Here is a 15983-nt window from a genome sequence, read left to right as displayed (position 1 = left end):
GCCGCCGGGGACCCGCACACAGGAGGTGGGTGGGTGTTTGGGGAATGGATGAGCCAGTGAACCCAGCGCCACAGGAACCTGCTCTCCTGGAGAAGGACAAGTCCCATCGCCTCTGCTTCTGGACGACTCAGAGGGAGTCTCGGTGTTGAAATATTCCCAGAATATCTCCTCCTGCATCCCCTAACCTGAAATCCGGGTTCTCTTGCCCAGGCAACTCAGTGGGGCCAGACACGCTCTATCCACGAGAGGCGGTGAATAAGGGAGGACCCAGTCCTTTAGCAAGTAAAACTTTTATTAAATAAACTTTCAGTTTCTCCAGACCAAAGAGAGGCATTTGGACATTGAAATGATGGTTGCAGCTTCTCACCTGAACACGCCACAGTGACAAGGACCTCTCCAGCCAGAAATCCAAACCAAGTCAACCCAAAGTTCCCTCTAAGTCCCTTTCTTGTATTCCTTTTCTGTGTGTGTGTGTGTATGTGTATGTATGTGTATGTATATGTGTGTGTGTGTGTGTGTGTGGCGGTTTGTCTCCAAAAGTCGGTTTGCAAGTTGAAACTTCATGAAATCACTCGTAGCAGAAATAAAGTACATCGTACAAATCACGCAGGTCTTCGATGTGGAGTATAAAAATGGTATTTACAGCCAGTAAACATGGGCCAGAGGGACACACGCCACTGCACACCCACACGCACTCCCAAGCAGGCCCAACGGAGGGCTTGGCGGGTGCCGGGGACACGCACGAGGCCCCCTCGTGGCCCCTGGGCACGCGCACGCAGACGCACGGGACACAGGCACGCTAGAGTGTCTCGGAACAATTATCAAACTCTGGAATATCGAAACAAGTTGGTCATTAAGACTTTTTTTTTCTTTTCTTTTCTTTTTTTTTTTTTTTTTTTTTTTGCAATGTGTTCTTTTTTGTTTTTTTTTGTTTTTGTTTTTTTCTGGGTCAGTCAACACATTTTGGTAGAAACAAAAGGGAATGCTTTTTTTTTTTTTTTTACAAATTTTTTTTTTCTTGAGCTTATTAAGTTCTTCGGCGCCTCACTTGGCAAGAGGCCCCAATGACGTCCAACGAACTTGACTCTGTGCTTCAAAGTGGGTTTTCACGGTTTGAGTAGCTATACAGAGATGCCCCGAAAGGACTTCCCTCCCCGCCCCGACTAGGAAACAAAAATCCAGTCATCTGATTTTTTTTCCCCCATTTTGTTCTCTTTTCTTCTTTGTATCTGCTCAGAAAGACCAAAATTAAAAAAAAAAATTATCTGTAGAGGTATTTCTGGTAACGGGGTGCTGGGACGGTGCAGGTTGGCTTGTCCAACGCGCTTGGCAATCTTGGTCATGAGATCGTGAACTCCAGGCTGGTGATCCAAAGGCAGGGAGGGTGGCTGCCTGCCCTTGGGAGGGGGCAGGAGGGGCGGGGGGGCGCCCCAGCCCCTGTCTGCCCCTGACGGAAAGCTAAGGGCTATTGGTCACATGAGTAAGGCTATGACGGGGGTGGGGGGGGTGGAGAAGGTGGGGGCGGGTCTCTTTTGTGCCTAAGTTGGGGAAGGCAGGGCCCTGGGGTGAGGGAGGGGTTAGGGGGTCCCGAAGCTGCAGCTAAGACCAGGGACACTCGAGCTGGCTGAGCCCAAAGGCCTGCGAGAGCCGTCGGCAGCAGGGGCCCAAAGTCCTGGAGGTGTATCGCGTTGGCAGCTGATTCCCAGTGCTTCTCGGCGCCCTGGTCTGACATGACAGCGGGAGATGGGGAGACACTGGGCGGCCCGGTCATCCTCAGCCCTTCTTATGTCCCTGCTGAGTGACCGGGCCAGGGTCACCATCTCTTGGATGGGAGGAAGTCGGAAAAGTTTGGTCCCATGATCTATACTCAAAAAATATATATACTGTCTATAGCTCTATATATATATGCATATATATATATAGGAAAAGTTGTGATTTAGTTTGGGGAGCCACCAAGGAGGGGGCAGGGAACCTCCTGGCCCCCAACTCAGAAGCCCCCTCCCCCCAGCACGGGGGCAGATCACAAAGCCCCCTCCCGGCGCCATGTGGCCTTTGTAGGGTTTCACATTAAGGGGGTTGGGCAAGGGAGGCGGGAGAGACAGGGAGGGCTGGTGTCCAAACTCGGTTGTAATTTACGGAAAAGTCCGGGATCGGTTGGAAGCGGGAAGCCCTCCTGGGGTGGGAAGGCCCCTCACCTGGCGGAGAAGGGAGGGGCGTTAGGGTGGGGTGATGGGGGGCCTACGACACCGCCTCCCACCTACACCCCCTGCCCTGGCCAGGCTGGGTTCTGGGAACCCAAGGGCCCCTGTCCTTTCACAGAGAGTCCACTTCCGGATCCGGAGGCCAACAAACCGCCTGGGAAGGGACGTGGGGCCGCTGAGCCCATTTCCTCCCGCAACCCGGGGCCAAGAGTTGGGTTTATTCTGGTCTCCCCTGCCCCCTCGCTGCCACTGAAGCTCCACGGGGGCAGCTCCGCCCCCCAAGCCCCGCCCCGTGTCAGGTCATTCACCACTGGGGTGTGGCCCCAAGCGCGGGGAAGAGCGCCTAGCGCTTAGTAGGTGCTCAGTAAGGACTTGCTGTCCCGGAGCGTTCAGGTGCAGGGGGCATTAGTCGCCTGATCCCGTGACCGGATACCCGCGAATCTGGGGGTGCTGACTTGACAGTCGGAAAAGCATGCCCAGCCCCTAACTGAGCACCTACTTGGCGCCAGACCCCAGGCGCGGCGCTTTGATGACCACGGCGCTTGTGATGGAGAAAAGAAAACCGAAATGAATGGTCAAGAGCTTTCCAGGTGGCGGGTCCTGGGCTTGGTGGGGAAAACACCGCATCCCCAAGCGGATCCTCCCTGTCTCGGGAGGCGACTTCCACGAACCCATTCCACGGATGAGGCTCGTCAAGGCTTGCGGTCAGTTACGTTTCCCCACTGGCCCCTTAGGCTCACTGTTCCTTCCCCCAGAGAAGGTGTTTAGTTGTTGATAAAGTTGTTCTCTCTGATGGCAAAATCCACTCTTGGGGGTGTGTCTGGGGGTACCTTTTTCGGGGGTGGGGGGCAGGCTGGTGAGCAGGGCAAACATTCCGCTTTCTCACCAGCCCACAGAGCAGGAACCAGAGAAGAGTTAGGACCCCAGCCCAGCTGCGAGACTCACAGGTCAGGACAGAATACCCTCCCCACAGCCCACCCCACCCCAGACCAAACCTGGCCTCTCAGTGAACTTCTATTCATCCTTCAAAGCCTTCTTCTGGAAGGATTCCCCAACCACCCCCGGACCCTAGATCCACCTTCCGTCCCAGCCCCGACCGAAGGGGGGATGGGGGTGATCTAGTCTAGCTCTGTCCACAGCGACCCAAGCTGGGGACCCCTCATGGCCTCCAGCAGCATCCCCGGGGGCCTGGGGAGGGCTCAGAGAATGAGGGGGTGTTTGGCCAAAACGGGGTGGGGGTGGGGGTGGGGGTGGGTGGGGCCGCCTGGCGGCTCACCTGGGCCAGGCCCGCAGCCTCCGGGCGGCTGTGGGCGCGGTCAGTAGGGGTGTCCCGGGTCTTTGGGCCGCTTCAGCTGCACCTTGAGCCTCTTCATGCCGATCTGAAAGCCGTTCATGGCCTGGATGGCGGTCTGCGCGCTGGCCGGGTTGTCAAAGCTCACGAAGCCTGCGGAGACCGGGGCGGACCCGCCATGGTGGGCAACGCGGGCGTCCTCCGCTTCCTGCAGTGCTGCGGCCCCGGCAGCCCGGCTCGCGGGGTCCTGGGGGCGGGGGGGGGGGGGGCGCTCGCAGGGGCAAGTGGGCCCGGGGAGGCAGGAGGGCACGCCAGGGCACGCACAGCAGCCCGGCGCCTGGCTCTGACACCCTCTAGACTTGCATGCCTCCGGGGACGGGGTGCTTGCTTCCTTACCCGGGGTCTGCTCTGCTGAGACTTCCCACAGGTGGAGGGAACAGGTGAGGCCCATGGGGGGGGGGGTCCCATGAGGGCCACATTCTCCCTCCCTCCCCATCCTGGCTGCCTGCCTCCTTCCAGGCCCTGGATGCTAACCCTCTGCCCTCCCGACACTGCTGTCCATCTGGGATCTTGACTGTGGATCAGAGACTGTCTCTGCGTGAGTGTCCTGGTGTCACTTCTCTCTGTTCTTCTCGCCCTCTTCCTCTCTCTGCCTGTTATCTCGTTCTCTGTCTCTGTCTCTGTCTCTCTACCCCCATATCCCCCGCAACCCTGCCCCACGCCCCACAGGCCATCAGAAACATCCTGCTCGGCCACTCCTCAACCTTCCACCAGCCCCTGCCACCCCAGGCCACCCTGCCCTACTCCTGCCCCTCACCGCTCGGTCTTCGCAGGCTTCCCGGGAGGGTGTGGAGGCCACAGGGGCCAGGAGCCCTTTGGGGTGAGGGACTGCATGCCCAAGTATTTGAGGTGGGGATCCCCGAGCTCTGGGTGAGAGGCTGGGTGGGGGGTTAGGTGGAGAGAGAGTGGAGGCAGGGTTGATCGGTCCTGCAGAGGCCCACTGGGGAGCCAGGAGGGAAGGTGGAGCTGGGGGGCATAAGGTCTTCACGTCTACCAGCTGCCCTAACACCTGTCCCCCCGCTACACTGATCAGGAAACCGAGGCTCAGGGAAGGCACAGGACTCCTCACTGTTGAGAGGGATTGAGTGGGTTTTCCCCCACACGCCGCCTTCTTCGTTCCGCAAGTGGGATGCTGACGAGGGGCCTGGGCACTGGCAGAGGACCCTGATCCAGGTGGCCTCGGGTGCGCTGTTTGACCGCCCTGTGCCTCTCCTTCCTCCCCGGGGTAAAATGGGGCCGCTCTTCCCTTTCATGGTTGGATGCTGAGTATATACGGAACGCCCTGGCTAAATAGGCAAGACTTGGCCTTTGCAATACAACAGAGTGAGATTACGAGTCCACACTTCAGAGTCAAAAGGACTGGTTCCGATCTGGGTTCTGCCTCTTTGCTGCTGTGTGAACTTGGAGGCCAAGGCCCTGTAGGACCGCCCCGGCCCCTCCCTGGCCTTCCTCCTCCCACCTTCCCCCTCTCTCTGCTCCAGCCACAGGGCCTCCTGGCTGGCCCTCCAACACACCAGGCACAGCTCTGCCCCAGGACCTTTGCACGTGTCGCTCCCTCTGCCCCGGAACCCTGTACCCCAGACATCCTGGGGCTGGGAAATCTCAACGTTTGGGTCTCAGCTGAAACATTACATCCCGCACACCGGCTTCTGGGTCCTTAGGAGCAGATGGTGATGGTGTTCTTCCCGCCATTCATAACCCCCTGACGGATGCCCTGCCTTGTTTATTTCCACCTCCTACCTGTAAGCCTGTGTTTTTCAACTCCGCAGTCGCTGGCCAGGGGCGGTCATTTAGATCTGGATTCCTTAAAACTAAAACTTTTATCTCTTTCTCTATCTCTGTCTCTCTACCCCATCTCCCCCACCCCCATCCTGCCCTGCTCCCCCCAGGCCATCAGAAACATCCTGCCGGTTGAACTGCCCCTCTCGAGGTGCCTGGCAGCCACGCGGTGCTCATAGCTCAGACAGCAGAGGCGAGAAGAACATCTCTGCCAGTGGAGAAAATTCTGTGGGGCAGTGCAGCAAGACTGCAAGCTTTGGAGGGCAGGAATTTTGTGGGCTTCCTTTGCTGCCCTGACCAGCACCCAGCAGCATGCCTGGCACACAGCAGGTGCTTAATAAGTGCTCACTGCAACTTCTAAATGTGCTTCTTTTGGACCACACCTGCCTCCTAGCTGACCACGCCAACCACGCCCTCCCACGTCCGTGTTCCTGGCAGCACGCGGATCAGGGGGACAGGGCTGGCCAGCAGGAAGGGGTGCCCGAAGCAGGTACTCACCAAAACATTTGCTCTGGTTGGTGGCCCGATCCATAAACACCTTGGAGGAGATGATATTGCCGAAGGGCAGGAACATCTGCGTCAGCTCCGTGTCTCCAAACTCCTGGGGGAGGTGGTAGATAAACAGGTTACAGCCTTCGGGACCTGCAGGTAGGGGAGAGAAAGACATAAAGCCCCCAAGGAGAGGAGGCGGACCCCCCCCGGGGGGAGGGGCTTGGGACCGGAGCCCACCTCTGGCATCTCCAGCTGTTGGGGGAGGGCGCCCGTGACACCGGGAAGCAGGGCGTGGAGACGGCGCGGGGGAGGGGAGGCAGGGCGCGCTTACCCTTGCCTTTCTAATCCCACACTTGGGAACCCTGAACCTCTGATTATCCTCATGCCCCAGGTAATTTACAAAACTCAGATGGTCCCTCCCGGCAAAACTGACATAAATCCCTCAATGCCAGACCCTGGGTAGTCCCCAAATTCCAGACAACCGGAAACCCCGGAAAAAAAATCCCTAAACCCGGAAACGCCAGACCATTTATGACAGCGGATGCATTGTACGTGCGGTATGCGGACACTCTGTATATCTCTGCACTAATTCTGTAAATCTACAACTGGTTTTAAAATACGATGTTCCTATCTTACAAGTCCGATGATCACAGAATAAGACAAGTCATTCCCCGGTCCCAAACCCCAAATATCGAGATAGTCTTCAAAACCGTGGATAATCCTCCAAGCTTTGAATAATTTTCAAGACTCAGATGACACACATAAAAAAACCCTCAATTAAGATAAAAAAATTCTGTAGTCCCCAAGCCACCTGGTGATTTTATTACATTTTTATTTATTTTTAAGTAGGCTCCACGCCCAGTGTAGGGCTTCAACTCAGAACTCCGAGATGGAGAGTTGTGTTCTCCACCGACTGAGCCGGCCAGGCAGCGCTCCCCGCCCCCCTCCACGTCCCCACCTGGGCATTTTAACATGATATACTACACCAACCAAGAATAACTTCTTAAAGGCCCAGCTAACTCTCAAAACCATCCCCTTCCCCAAAGAATCCCCAATGGAGAGGTTACGTAACAGCTACAAATAACAATGAAATTTTAAAACCTTCGTTATCTGAAGCCATGAACAGTCACCAAAACCTGCCCCTCATCCCAAACCAACAGATGACCTTCGCCCATGCCCCCCAAAACCACGAACCCCCAAACCACCAAAAATCCCCCTCGGTCCAGAAGTGAGTATTCTCCATCCCAGGAAATAAAGATCCGGGATTGCCCACGGACATCCAACCCTTCTCTTCCTGGTTAGGACCACAGTCCCAAGAACGCTTGTTTTTAAAATGCAAGCGAGTTGCAACGTGATCGTCGTGACTGATGTGGACGGCGTGATCTCGACCGCGGCACAAACGTTACAGCCGCCAGAGCGTGATCCCATCTCCGAGAAACACGGGGTGAAGGCGGAAAGCCGCACCCAGCTGAGGGCACCCCGTGAGAAGACAACGCATGCGCACACACTCCCCACAGCACACAGCGGGACCACCGACCACTCCCTCGGCTCCCCACGTGTGTCTGAGCCACGTGCATCCCCATGTGGGGTTACGACTCCCCCTCTGACTTCAGACACGTCTCTCCCCGCACGTGACAGCAGCCACACCCGCCACCCTTCCCTTCAATGCCATGTCCACGTGCAAGCTTGAGGTCTTTGCCGGGATAAAGGGCCATCCTGACCGTATTTTTTTAACCTGCCCCTGGGCATGACGCTGTCTACCATTTTTTATCAGGGCTCTATCTTGTCTTTTGCTTTGACGTGTCGCGGACAAAGGTCTAGAATGGTGCGAGCGGGAGTCTTGTACATTGTCCCCCGAGGTGGGGACTCTCCAAAATGCTCATGGCGAGTGACAGCAGGGCTGATCACCACTGCCCTAGCTCTGACCGCCTCAGCCCTGGTGGAGGGAAGTTGGAGCAGGGATCAGGGAGGGAGACACCCAGGTCCGAGCCATCCACAGAACAGTGACCTGAGGCAGCTGGGCCCTCTTGGAAGCCCGTGCTGGCCCGCCCTGGATCAGGGGGTGCAGGGGGTGTTGGGAGGTTGCTGAAAGTCGCACTGGAGCTCCAGCACTGTCAAATCCTCATGCCTGCCGTCTGTGACTTTACCCACTGAGCCGCCAGAGGAATAAAATCTGACGGAGGACAGAGTAGCGGCTGGTTGGCCCAGCTGGGGACCCTTCAGCCTAGAGTTCGTCTCCAAAGCTCAGCTCATTTCCTGGCAAGTGGTCCCCTGCCACGGGTCAAGGGCAAGGGCCAAGTGGGGCAGAACCTCAAAGAATTCAGTTTGCAGGCCAGGACATCCACAGTGCTCCCCAGCCATGGGGACAGTGGGTCACCTCCCCCTGACCCCTACTAGCTGGATGGACAAGGGAAAGAGCCTTCCTGGTGCTGAGCCACACTGTGCGTCAGGAACGGCCTTGCCTCCTTCCCAGTGACACCTCTTGACCCAGATGGTCGCTCCTGTTGCAGAGGAGGAAACTGAGGCACGGGCAGTGAGTGCTTTCCTTACCATGCACAGCCACAACTGGGTGGACCTGAATCCTGGTCTGTCCGACCCCAGAATCTAACAACTTCCTCCTTCCGCTTTACTGGGGAGCCTCAGTTCACCCGAGATATCCCACCACCACCCGCCGCCCGCGCCCGACCTCAAGATGAGCGTCCTTCCCCAAAATTCAGAGGCTCGTCCGGTCCTGGGAAGGGTGGCTGGTGGTGGCTGGGTCACCCCTAGGCCCGCTAGTCCTATGGTTCCAACTTTCCAGAGGAGCGAGCCGTGGCTCCGAGAGGGTGATGAGGTTCCCCCAGAGCACCCAGGGGCCGCGTCAGAACTCGAACCCAGGTCTGTCTGGCCCGCAGGCCGTGCTCTTGGCCGCGGTTCCCCGAGTTCCCGCGCCACGCCAGGCCAGGCCAGGGGTCCTGGAGGTCGAGGGGGCGGTCAGAGGGCGGGGCTGGCGCCCAGGGGAGGTCGCGGCCCCCTCACCTTCTCGCTGCTGCTGCTGCAGGAGGGGCGGCGGCTGGGGGACGCTGTGCGCGATGGGCGTGATGGCCGCGGTGGGGTACATGGCTGCGGAGACCGGGAGCGAGACAGGGCGGAGGCGGGTGTGAGGCCGGTGGGCGGCGCGGGGAGGGCGGGGGCGGGGCCACGTTGGTCTTGGGAGGGAGGCGGGGCGTGCCCGCGGCGGAGGGCGGGCCTAGGGGAGGGGCCAAGGCACAGGGAAGAGTGAGGCGGGGCCATGGCTCGAGGGGGTGGGGCCAACGTCTGGAATGAGGGAGGGGGAGTGACCACAGCCGAGGGCGGGCCTGAAGGAGGGGCCAAGGCCGCACAAGATCAGAGTGGGTGGGACCAGAGTGTGAGGGGCAGGGCCAAGGCTGAGGGCAGGGCCCTGGAGGACTCGGGACAGGATATGGGGGGCGGGACCAGACGCTGCGAGGGCCGAGGAGGGGTGGGGCCAAAACCTGGGAAAGGACAGGGCCAGAAGTAGGAGGCGTGGCTAGGTACAAGAGAGAAGGCCAAACGAAAGGGCGGCCCCTGGGAGGCGGGGCCAGAAGCGGGGAGCTGCCAGGGGGCGTGGCCAGACAGGAAGAAAGGCGGGGTAGAGGGGCGGGGCCACGCCCGAGAGTGGGCCGGACTGCCCGCGTACCTGTGTACTGCTGGACTCCGGAGAAGGCGGGATGGAGGGTCTCGGCTACCGTCGGGCTCTGAGCTGCGGGGTAGACGGAAGGGCTGAGTGGGACAGGGGCGGCAGATCTTCCATCCACCCCTGATCCTTAGCGCCCGGAAGGAGAGCAACAAACATCTGCCCAGCTTCATCTCTACATAAACGTTTTATAGGTATGGTCCCCATTTTACAGGTAGGAAAACTGAGGTTCAGAGAGGTGAAGCAACCAGCGCAGGGCCACTCAGATAGGAAATAGTAGAAGTCGAACAGGGCTCCAGAGAGGTTTAACCCCATCTCTCTGTCCCCATCCGGACCCCCTCGCTCTTCCCCTTTATTCTCCAGGACTTCAGGCCTCTGTTCCTGACCACCCCCCACCCCCATCCATTTCCCTCTCTCCCATCCCAAGCCTCACTCATCAGACACCTCGCGGATCCCCCATGTGGCTGTGACCTCCTGGCTGCTCTCAGGGCAGGAAGTAAGGGGAGGAAAGAGGTTGTCCAGACCACTAGAGCTGCTGCATCAGGGGGAAATTTCAGCCAAAAGATTCAGCTCCAACGGAGAGAGGTTACTACAGGATGGGTGTGTGTGTGTGGGGGGGTGACCATAAAGGGGTCACATGAATGAATCACCCCCCGGAGATGGAGCATTGTGGTGGTGGTTACACAAATCTCTGACGGTGATAACATGGCACAGATCCCCCCACACACACACACACGCACGGGTGCACACACAACGTGGTACAGTGTCCATAAGGTATCCAGCTCCCGTCGAGGTCATTGTACTGTACCAGTGTCAGCCTCCTGGTTTCGACAATGTGCTTTGTTATGTAAGCTGTTAGCATGGGTGGCGGGCTGGGCTGGAGGGAGCAGGACCTCTCCGTACTTCTGAAACTCTCTGTGAGTTCCAGTCATTTCAAAATAAAAACAAATTCTCCTCAATGGTGGATATGCAGATGACTTACTTCACCCAAGCAAGGTGTTGGAGGAGGCTTGCCTGGGGACTGTGGTACAGAATGGGGAGAGCTGGGACCTCGGCTCTGCAAAGGCAGGGCCCAGCCGAATTCGGTGCATGGAGAATACTGCATGGCTGGATGTAGGAGTGGATATGGGTCCTGATATCTTCCTCAATAGTGATGGTTAATAATTAAGATTGATGGTGCTGTTCTTGGTACAGACAGTGTGCCAAGCATTCAACATGCTAATTTCGTCAGTGCAACCTCCTGAGATGACTGATGGCATCAGACCCATTTCCCGGGTAAGGACACTGAGGTCCAGGGACTCACAGAGACCACCCAGGACAACCGAACTGAAGCTTGACCCCAGATATGTCTGGATATAAAGTTCCCGTGTTTTAACCACCCTGCTATAGTCTCTTTCTCTGTGCCCACAGCTCATGTCTGTTGAGCTGACAGTCCCTCTGGTTCCCAGGGACCATGGCATGGGAACACCTGCTTGTCCCAGAGACGCCCTCCCCACCCTCCCACCCACCCATAGGTCCCAGGGGACCACTCCAGTTACCTGGGTAGGGCACAAGGCCATTGGCATACACGGTCTCTAGGGCAGGGTGCCCCCCAGGGAAGGGCACAACCCCTGCGAAGCCATTGGTGATGGGAGCCACGAGCCCAGGCACGGCCGTGGTGCCAAGCAGCGGGGGTGAGTGCAGTCCTGCAGAACGGAGGAGCACCATGGGGAGCCTGAGCCTGGCCCTGGCCCTGGCCCTGCCCTGCCCACCCATCCTTAGGCCCCTGGCGGACTCTCACCAGAGGCAGGGGCGATGGGCGTGGCAGGCAGCCCGTTAAGGCTGACGGCGCCAATCTGCTGGATGTGGCAGGGTGAGAAGGCCACGCCGGGGCTCAGGTAGCTGCCCGACGTGGACAGGACCGTTGTCTGCTGCTGCATGAGCTGGGGGTGGAAAGGAGTCGGTGTGCACAATGGGGGTGGCACCTGCCCTGAGGTCATGACTCGTGGGAGGAGGCCTGGTCCTCAAGTGACTTGAGTAGGGGAGGGGGTCAGCCTGGCTCTCTTGGCTCAGGCTGGGGTCAGGGCTTAGCTGGGAATTGGGGCTCAGTGTGGGATCAAGGGTCTCTCTAGGATCAGGGCTGAGTCAGGAATTTGGACTCGGTCTGGGATTGGGGATCAGCCAACACTGAGCTCAGCCAGGGCTGGGTCTCAGTGTGAAGTCAGCCTCGATTTAGAGGCTCCTTTTGGCTTGGAGGCCCCGCCTAGATTTAGGGCCTAAGCATGGAGTCGTGTCAGCCCAGAGTTGGGGTTCAGCTCGGGCCTCAGTTCATGGCTGGGGGCTCAGCTGGGGTGGGGTGGGGGGCTCAGGAATCAGCCTGGATCTGGGGACTCAACCATGACCAGGATAGGACCATGAGTCAGAGAGTAGGAAGAGAGAGAAAGATGAGCAGAGAGGCAGAACCCCCAACAGAGCATGCATGGAGAGAGAGAGACTGAGCCGGACCCCCCCCTCCCCCCCGAGTGGTGTGGGGAGCCCTGCTGGAGACGGAAGTGCAGCCGCTGCGGTCACTCACAGCCTGGGCGTAGGCACTGTAGGGGCTGAAGGGCAGGGTGAGGGACGGCGTCAGGATGCCCAGCTGCCCCACCATCTGCTGCATGCGCCGCAGGGTCCGCTCCTTGTCCGTGTCGGCGAACTTGACCACCAGGCTGGAGGAGGCACCCTGCAGGGGCAGCGGCAAGCAAGGAGGGAAAGAAGGAGGGAGGTAGCCAGGACTTTGGGGTTCGTGGAACCACGCCAGCTCTGGCCCTTGGGGGAGCACAGCGGCCAGTCCTGCCCGTGGGCGCCGAGCTGCAGGACACGGACCGCACAGCAAGAACAGCTCAGAGATCAGCATCCTGGGTCTCGCACTTGACCGTGTACAGCTGCCTGTGGGCACAGGTGGGGCCTCCCCGCCCAGGGGGCCGCGTCTGGGACCCAGCAGAGGACCCTGACTATCAGCCACGCTCTCAAAAATGGAGAGTCCAACTGGTGGGACCCGGGTGAAGGACCCTAGAGCTGTCACTCACACCTGAGGACAGGTGAGACCCTAACCGGAGAGGGGACATGCCCCCTTTGCTGGAGAGCTCGCTCCCCGATGCGCCCCATCACTGGTCAGCTGCGAGCGTGGGAGAAAGCCTGACCTCCTGGTGAGCCCGAATCCTGCCTCCAGGGGCTACGACTGAGGCCCGAGTGCCCAGCGTGCGAGGCCTGGAGGCTCTGACGCTGCCCTGCTCCTCACTCCCATTTGAGTGCAGCTGAGAGGGGGGTTGGTTCTCTAGGGCCTGTACCCCCTGTGGCAGATCCGGCCTTTTCTGTACCGCGACTGTGGCTCCTGGCCCCTCCCCCAGGGGGCGGGGCTACTCCCAGCGCTGAGCCTGTCCTCCTCCGCCTCTCCCCGCCTCTCCGCGCCGCAGGCCTGCCCCCTACCCATCCCCGCTCTGGCCCAGGGGACATTTCCAACCGACCTGGCCCCTTCCCTGCGCTGTCAAAACCTTCCATGGCTCCTCATGACCCCGAGAACCCCGTGCTCCTCGGCCGAGGGCTGCAGCCCCTCCCGCCCTCTCCCCTGCTGCTCTGCGCGCCCCACCCCCATCCTTGTTGTCACAGCCCCGCCCCACGTTCCCCTGCTGGCCTTCACAAAGCCACAACACCCCTCAGGTCCCGCCCTCCAGGACACCCTCTTGTACAGTCATACACACATGCACACACACTCACACAAACTCACTCAGACACGAAGAGTCCGAAATGTGTGCACACATTTGCACGCACCATGCACGTCACACAGAGTTGCACACACGCGCTCACACGGTGCGTTCAGGGGCCCATATCACACGTGTACACATGCAATCACATACACGCATATTCACACACACACCCGCCCATCCACACACACTCACATACGTGCCCTCACAGATGCCCACAGAAGCGTGCTGCGCTCGTTCCCGCCACATCAGCCAGGCAGACCCACACTCACGTGCACTCAGTACACACATGTAGAAACACACATGTGCACACACCTACATGCACGCTGCACAAGCCACTCACACAAACACACCCGTTCGACACACTTAACACGTGCAGCAGCACACACGTATCCATATTCTCACATCACACACCTCAATTGCACATTAAGTCACCTACTAACAACCACACACACTCACATATCCTCTCTTACACACACACGCAGCCACACACTGGCAGTACCTCCAGGCACACTCCCACACGCTCAATCGCACACTCACCTGCATACCTGTGCCCACACCACCATCAGGGACTCCGCCTCTCTCTCCGCCTGTGCCTTACTGATGAACAGCAAGTGGCTACGGGATGGCGGGAATGGTAGAGAGAGGTTTTGTCCCTGTCCCCTCCCCCTTCCGCACGCCCAGCTCCGTGGCCCAGGGCGGTCCCCACTCACCGGCATGGTCTGGCTGCCGTGCAGGGCGTGGATGGCTGCCTGGGCCTCGGTGTGGGAGGAGAACTTCACAAAGGCACAGCCTGGCCCAAGACAAGGAGCACGCGTGAGGGGTAATAGGGTCTTTCTGGGTGGGGAGGGGCCACAGGTTAGGGCACTGGGAGCCCTGGGCGGCGGGTCAGACGGTCAGAACAGACAGCCAGCCAGACAGCTGGACAATAAAGGATCAGGCAGTAAGAAGAGCACGCAGAGTATGATGTCAGCCCGGTGGCCTCTCATTCGCTCAGAAAGCCACCAGCTTCACAGGTGTTGGTGGCTCGCATGGCCGGACAGGCACTGTGAGGCAGTGTGCAGTCCGGAGGAGGGGCAGGTCCTGCCCGCTGGAACAAGTGAAGGGCACGGGCTTAGGGAACACCCCCCAGCTACCAGCCGCTGACACGGTGAGATCGAGTTGTAATCAGATATGCAGAGAGAAGGTGACAAACGTTCAGACAGAGGCACTGAGATACAGTCTTGTGGGCACACTCAGGCACAGATACATTCAGACCTAGACACGTAGGCCCATGTGACCAGAGTTGGAAAGATGGGGACAGAAAATAAATAAATAAATAACAGACAGGTCAGACCCAGCGGCTGGCCACACAGGAAGAAATCAGAAATCACGCAGCCAAGGCAGCCAGGGACCATGAGACACAGGCAAATTCAGACACAGAGTCATAGGAGAGGCTACTAGACGTAGTTCCAGACGGGCATATTGTGGAAGAGCCAGGCCGACTGGGGGTGGGGTAGGACAATGGAATGTTCTAGAACTAGAGAGTGGCAATGGTTGCACAATTTCTTGAACATACTGGAAAGCACTTAGCTGTATGCTTTCAAAAGGTGGATTTTACAGTATGTAAATATCAATTAAAAAAGAAAAGAAGGGTTCCTGGCTGGCTCAGTCAGTAGAGTATGCTACTCTTGATCTTGGAGTCGTGAGTCTGAGCCCCACATTTGGTGTAGAGATGATTAAATAAACTTTAAAAATCATTTAGAAATAAAAATAATTAAAGAGAGAGAGAGAGAGACAAGCAACTAGGGACCACGGGATACATTCTGTCCTTAGAAGATAAAAAGTTTCCAGGGCCAGAGACAGGCAAGGCAACAGTTGGTGCCTGACAGGTGAACCCCAAAAGGTAGGACAGGTAGACTGACAAAGACCTCCAGACACACGAAGAGCTAGGCAGAAATAGTCATTTAGACACTAAGGCAGAAAAAGTCAGAGACTAAAGATGCAGGTGGAGTGATGCCCTTCGCAGGCACAGTCACGTGGGCAGACAGGGAAACAGGTCTCTGCGGACCACGAAAGTCTTTTCCAGATGCTCAGCCAGGATCACACAGACGGTCCACGGGAAACTGTCCCACAGTTAGGTGGGCACAGGCGGCGCGCGGGCCGGACCAGGCGGGAAAGGACGGTCTCCGCCCGCACAGCCCACGCCTCCTGGAGCCAACCCCGCCTTCTCAAGCGCCCCCGCCCGTCCCCGGAAGCCAAACCCCGCCCCCACGTGCCCCGCCCCTCCCCAGAAGCTAGTCCCGCCTTCTCAAGCGCCTGGCCCCGCCCCGGGAGCCAACCCCGCCCCCCCGTTCCCGCCCTGCCCCAGAAGCAAACCCCACCTCTCACGGGCCCTGCCCGGTCCGCAGGAGCCAAACCCGCTTGCTTGCTTGCTTGCTTGCTTTTTAAAAAAAAATATTTTATTTATTTGTTTGAGAGAGACAGAGTGAGAAAGACCATGAGAGGGGAGGTCAGAGGGAGAAGCAGACTCTCCCCATGGAGCTGGGAGCCCGATGCGGGACTAGATCCCAGGACTCCGGGATCATGACCTGAGCCAAGGCAGGCGACCAACCAACTGAGCCACCAGGTGCCCCCCAAACCCACTTTCTAAAGTGCTCGGCCCCACGCCCAGGAGCCAAACCCACCCTCCCACGTGGCCCGCCCCGCCCCAGAAGCCAACCTCACCTTCTCAAGTGTCTGGCCCCACCCCCAGGAGTCAGCTCCGCCCACCCACGTGCCAG

The 15983-nt window shown here is 58.5% G+C and overlaps 1 protein-coding gene across 11 annotated transcripts in view; it reads right to left on the bottom strand.

The window, feature by feature from the left end:
* Positions 1-274: 274 nt before the first annotated feature.
* CELF5 (CUGBP Elav-like family member 5) overlaps positions 275-15983 on the bottom strand; it is a 48285-nt gene continuing 32576 nt past the window's right edge. For 2 of the 11 annotated variants that reach the window (XM_059388621.1, XM_059388623.1), the window contains exons 5-11: positions 13935-14014; positions 12054-12200; positions 11280-11421; positions 11038-11184; positions 9503-9565; positions 5830-5973; positions 275-3645 (exon numbers count right to left, since the gene is read on the bottom strand). In XM_059388621.1, the coding sequence (XP_059244604.1) occupies positions 3518-3645; positions 5830-5973; positions 9503-9565; positions 11038-11184; positions 11280-11421; positions 12054-12200; positions 13935-14014 (851 nt within the window). In that variant the 3' untranslated portion in view covers positions 275-3517. Of the gene's footprint in view, positions 3646-5829; positions 5974-8841; positions 8926-9502; positions 9566-11037; positions 11185-11279; positions 11422-12053; positions 12201-13934; positions 14015-15983 lie in introns of all 11 variants that reach the window. The other 9 variants (XR_009402283.1, XR_009402282.1, XM_059388615.1 and 6 more) reach the window with 9 other exon arrangements.

The sequence above is a fragment of the Mustela nigripes genome, chromosome 2 (genome assembly GCF_022355385.1).
Source record: "Mustela nigripes isolate SB6536 chromosome 2, MUSNIG.SB6536, whole genome shotgun sequence".
In the NCBI taxonomy this organism is placed as follows: domain Eukaryota; kingdom Metazoa; phylum Chordata; class Mammalia; order Carnivora; family Mustelidae; genus Mustela; species Mustela nigripes.
This window is presented reverse-complemented; position numbering and strand designations above follow the sequence as displayed.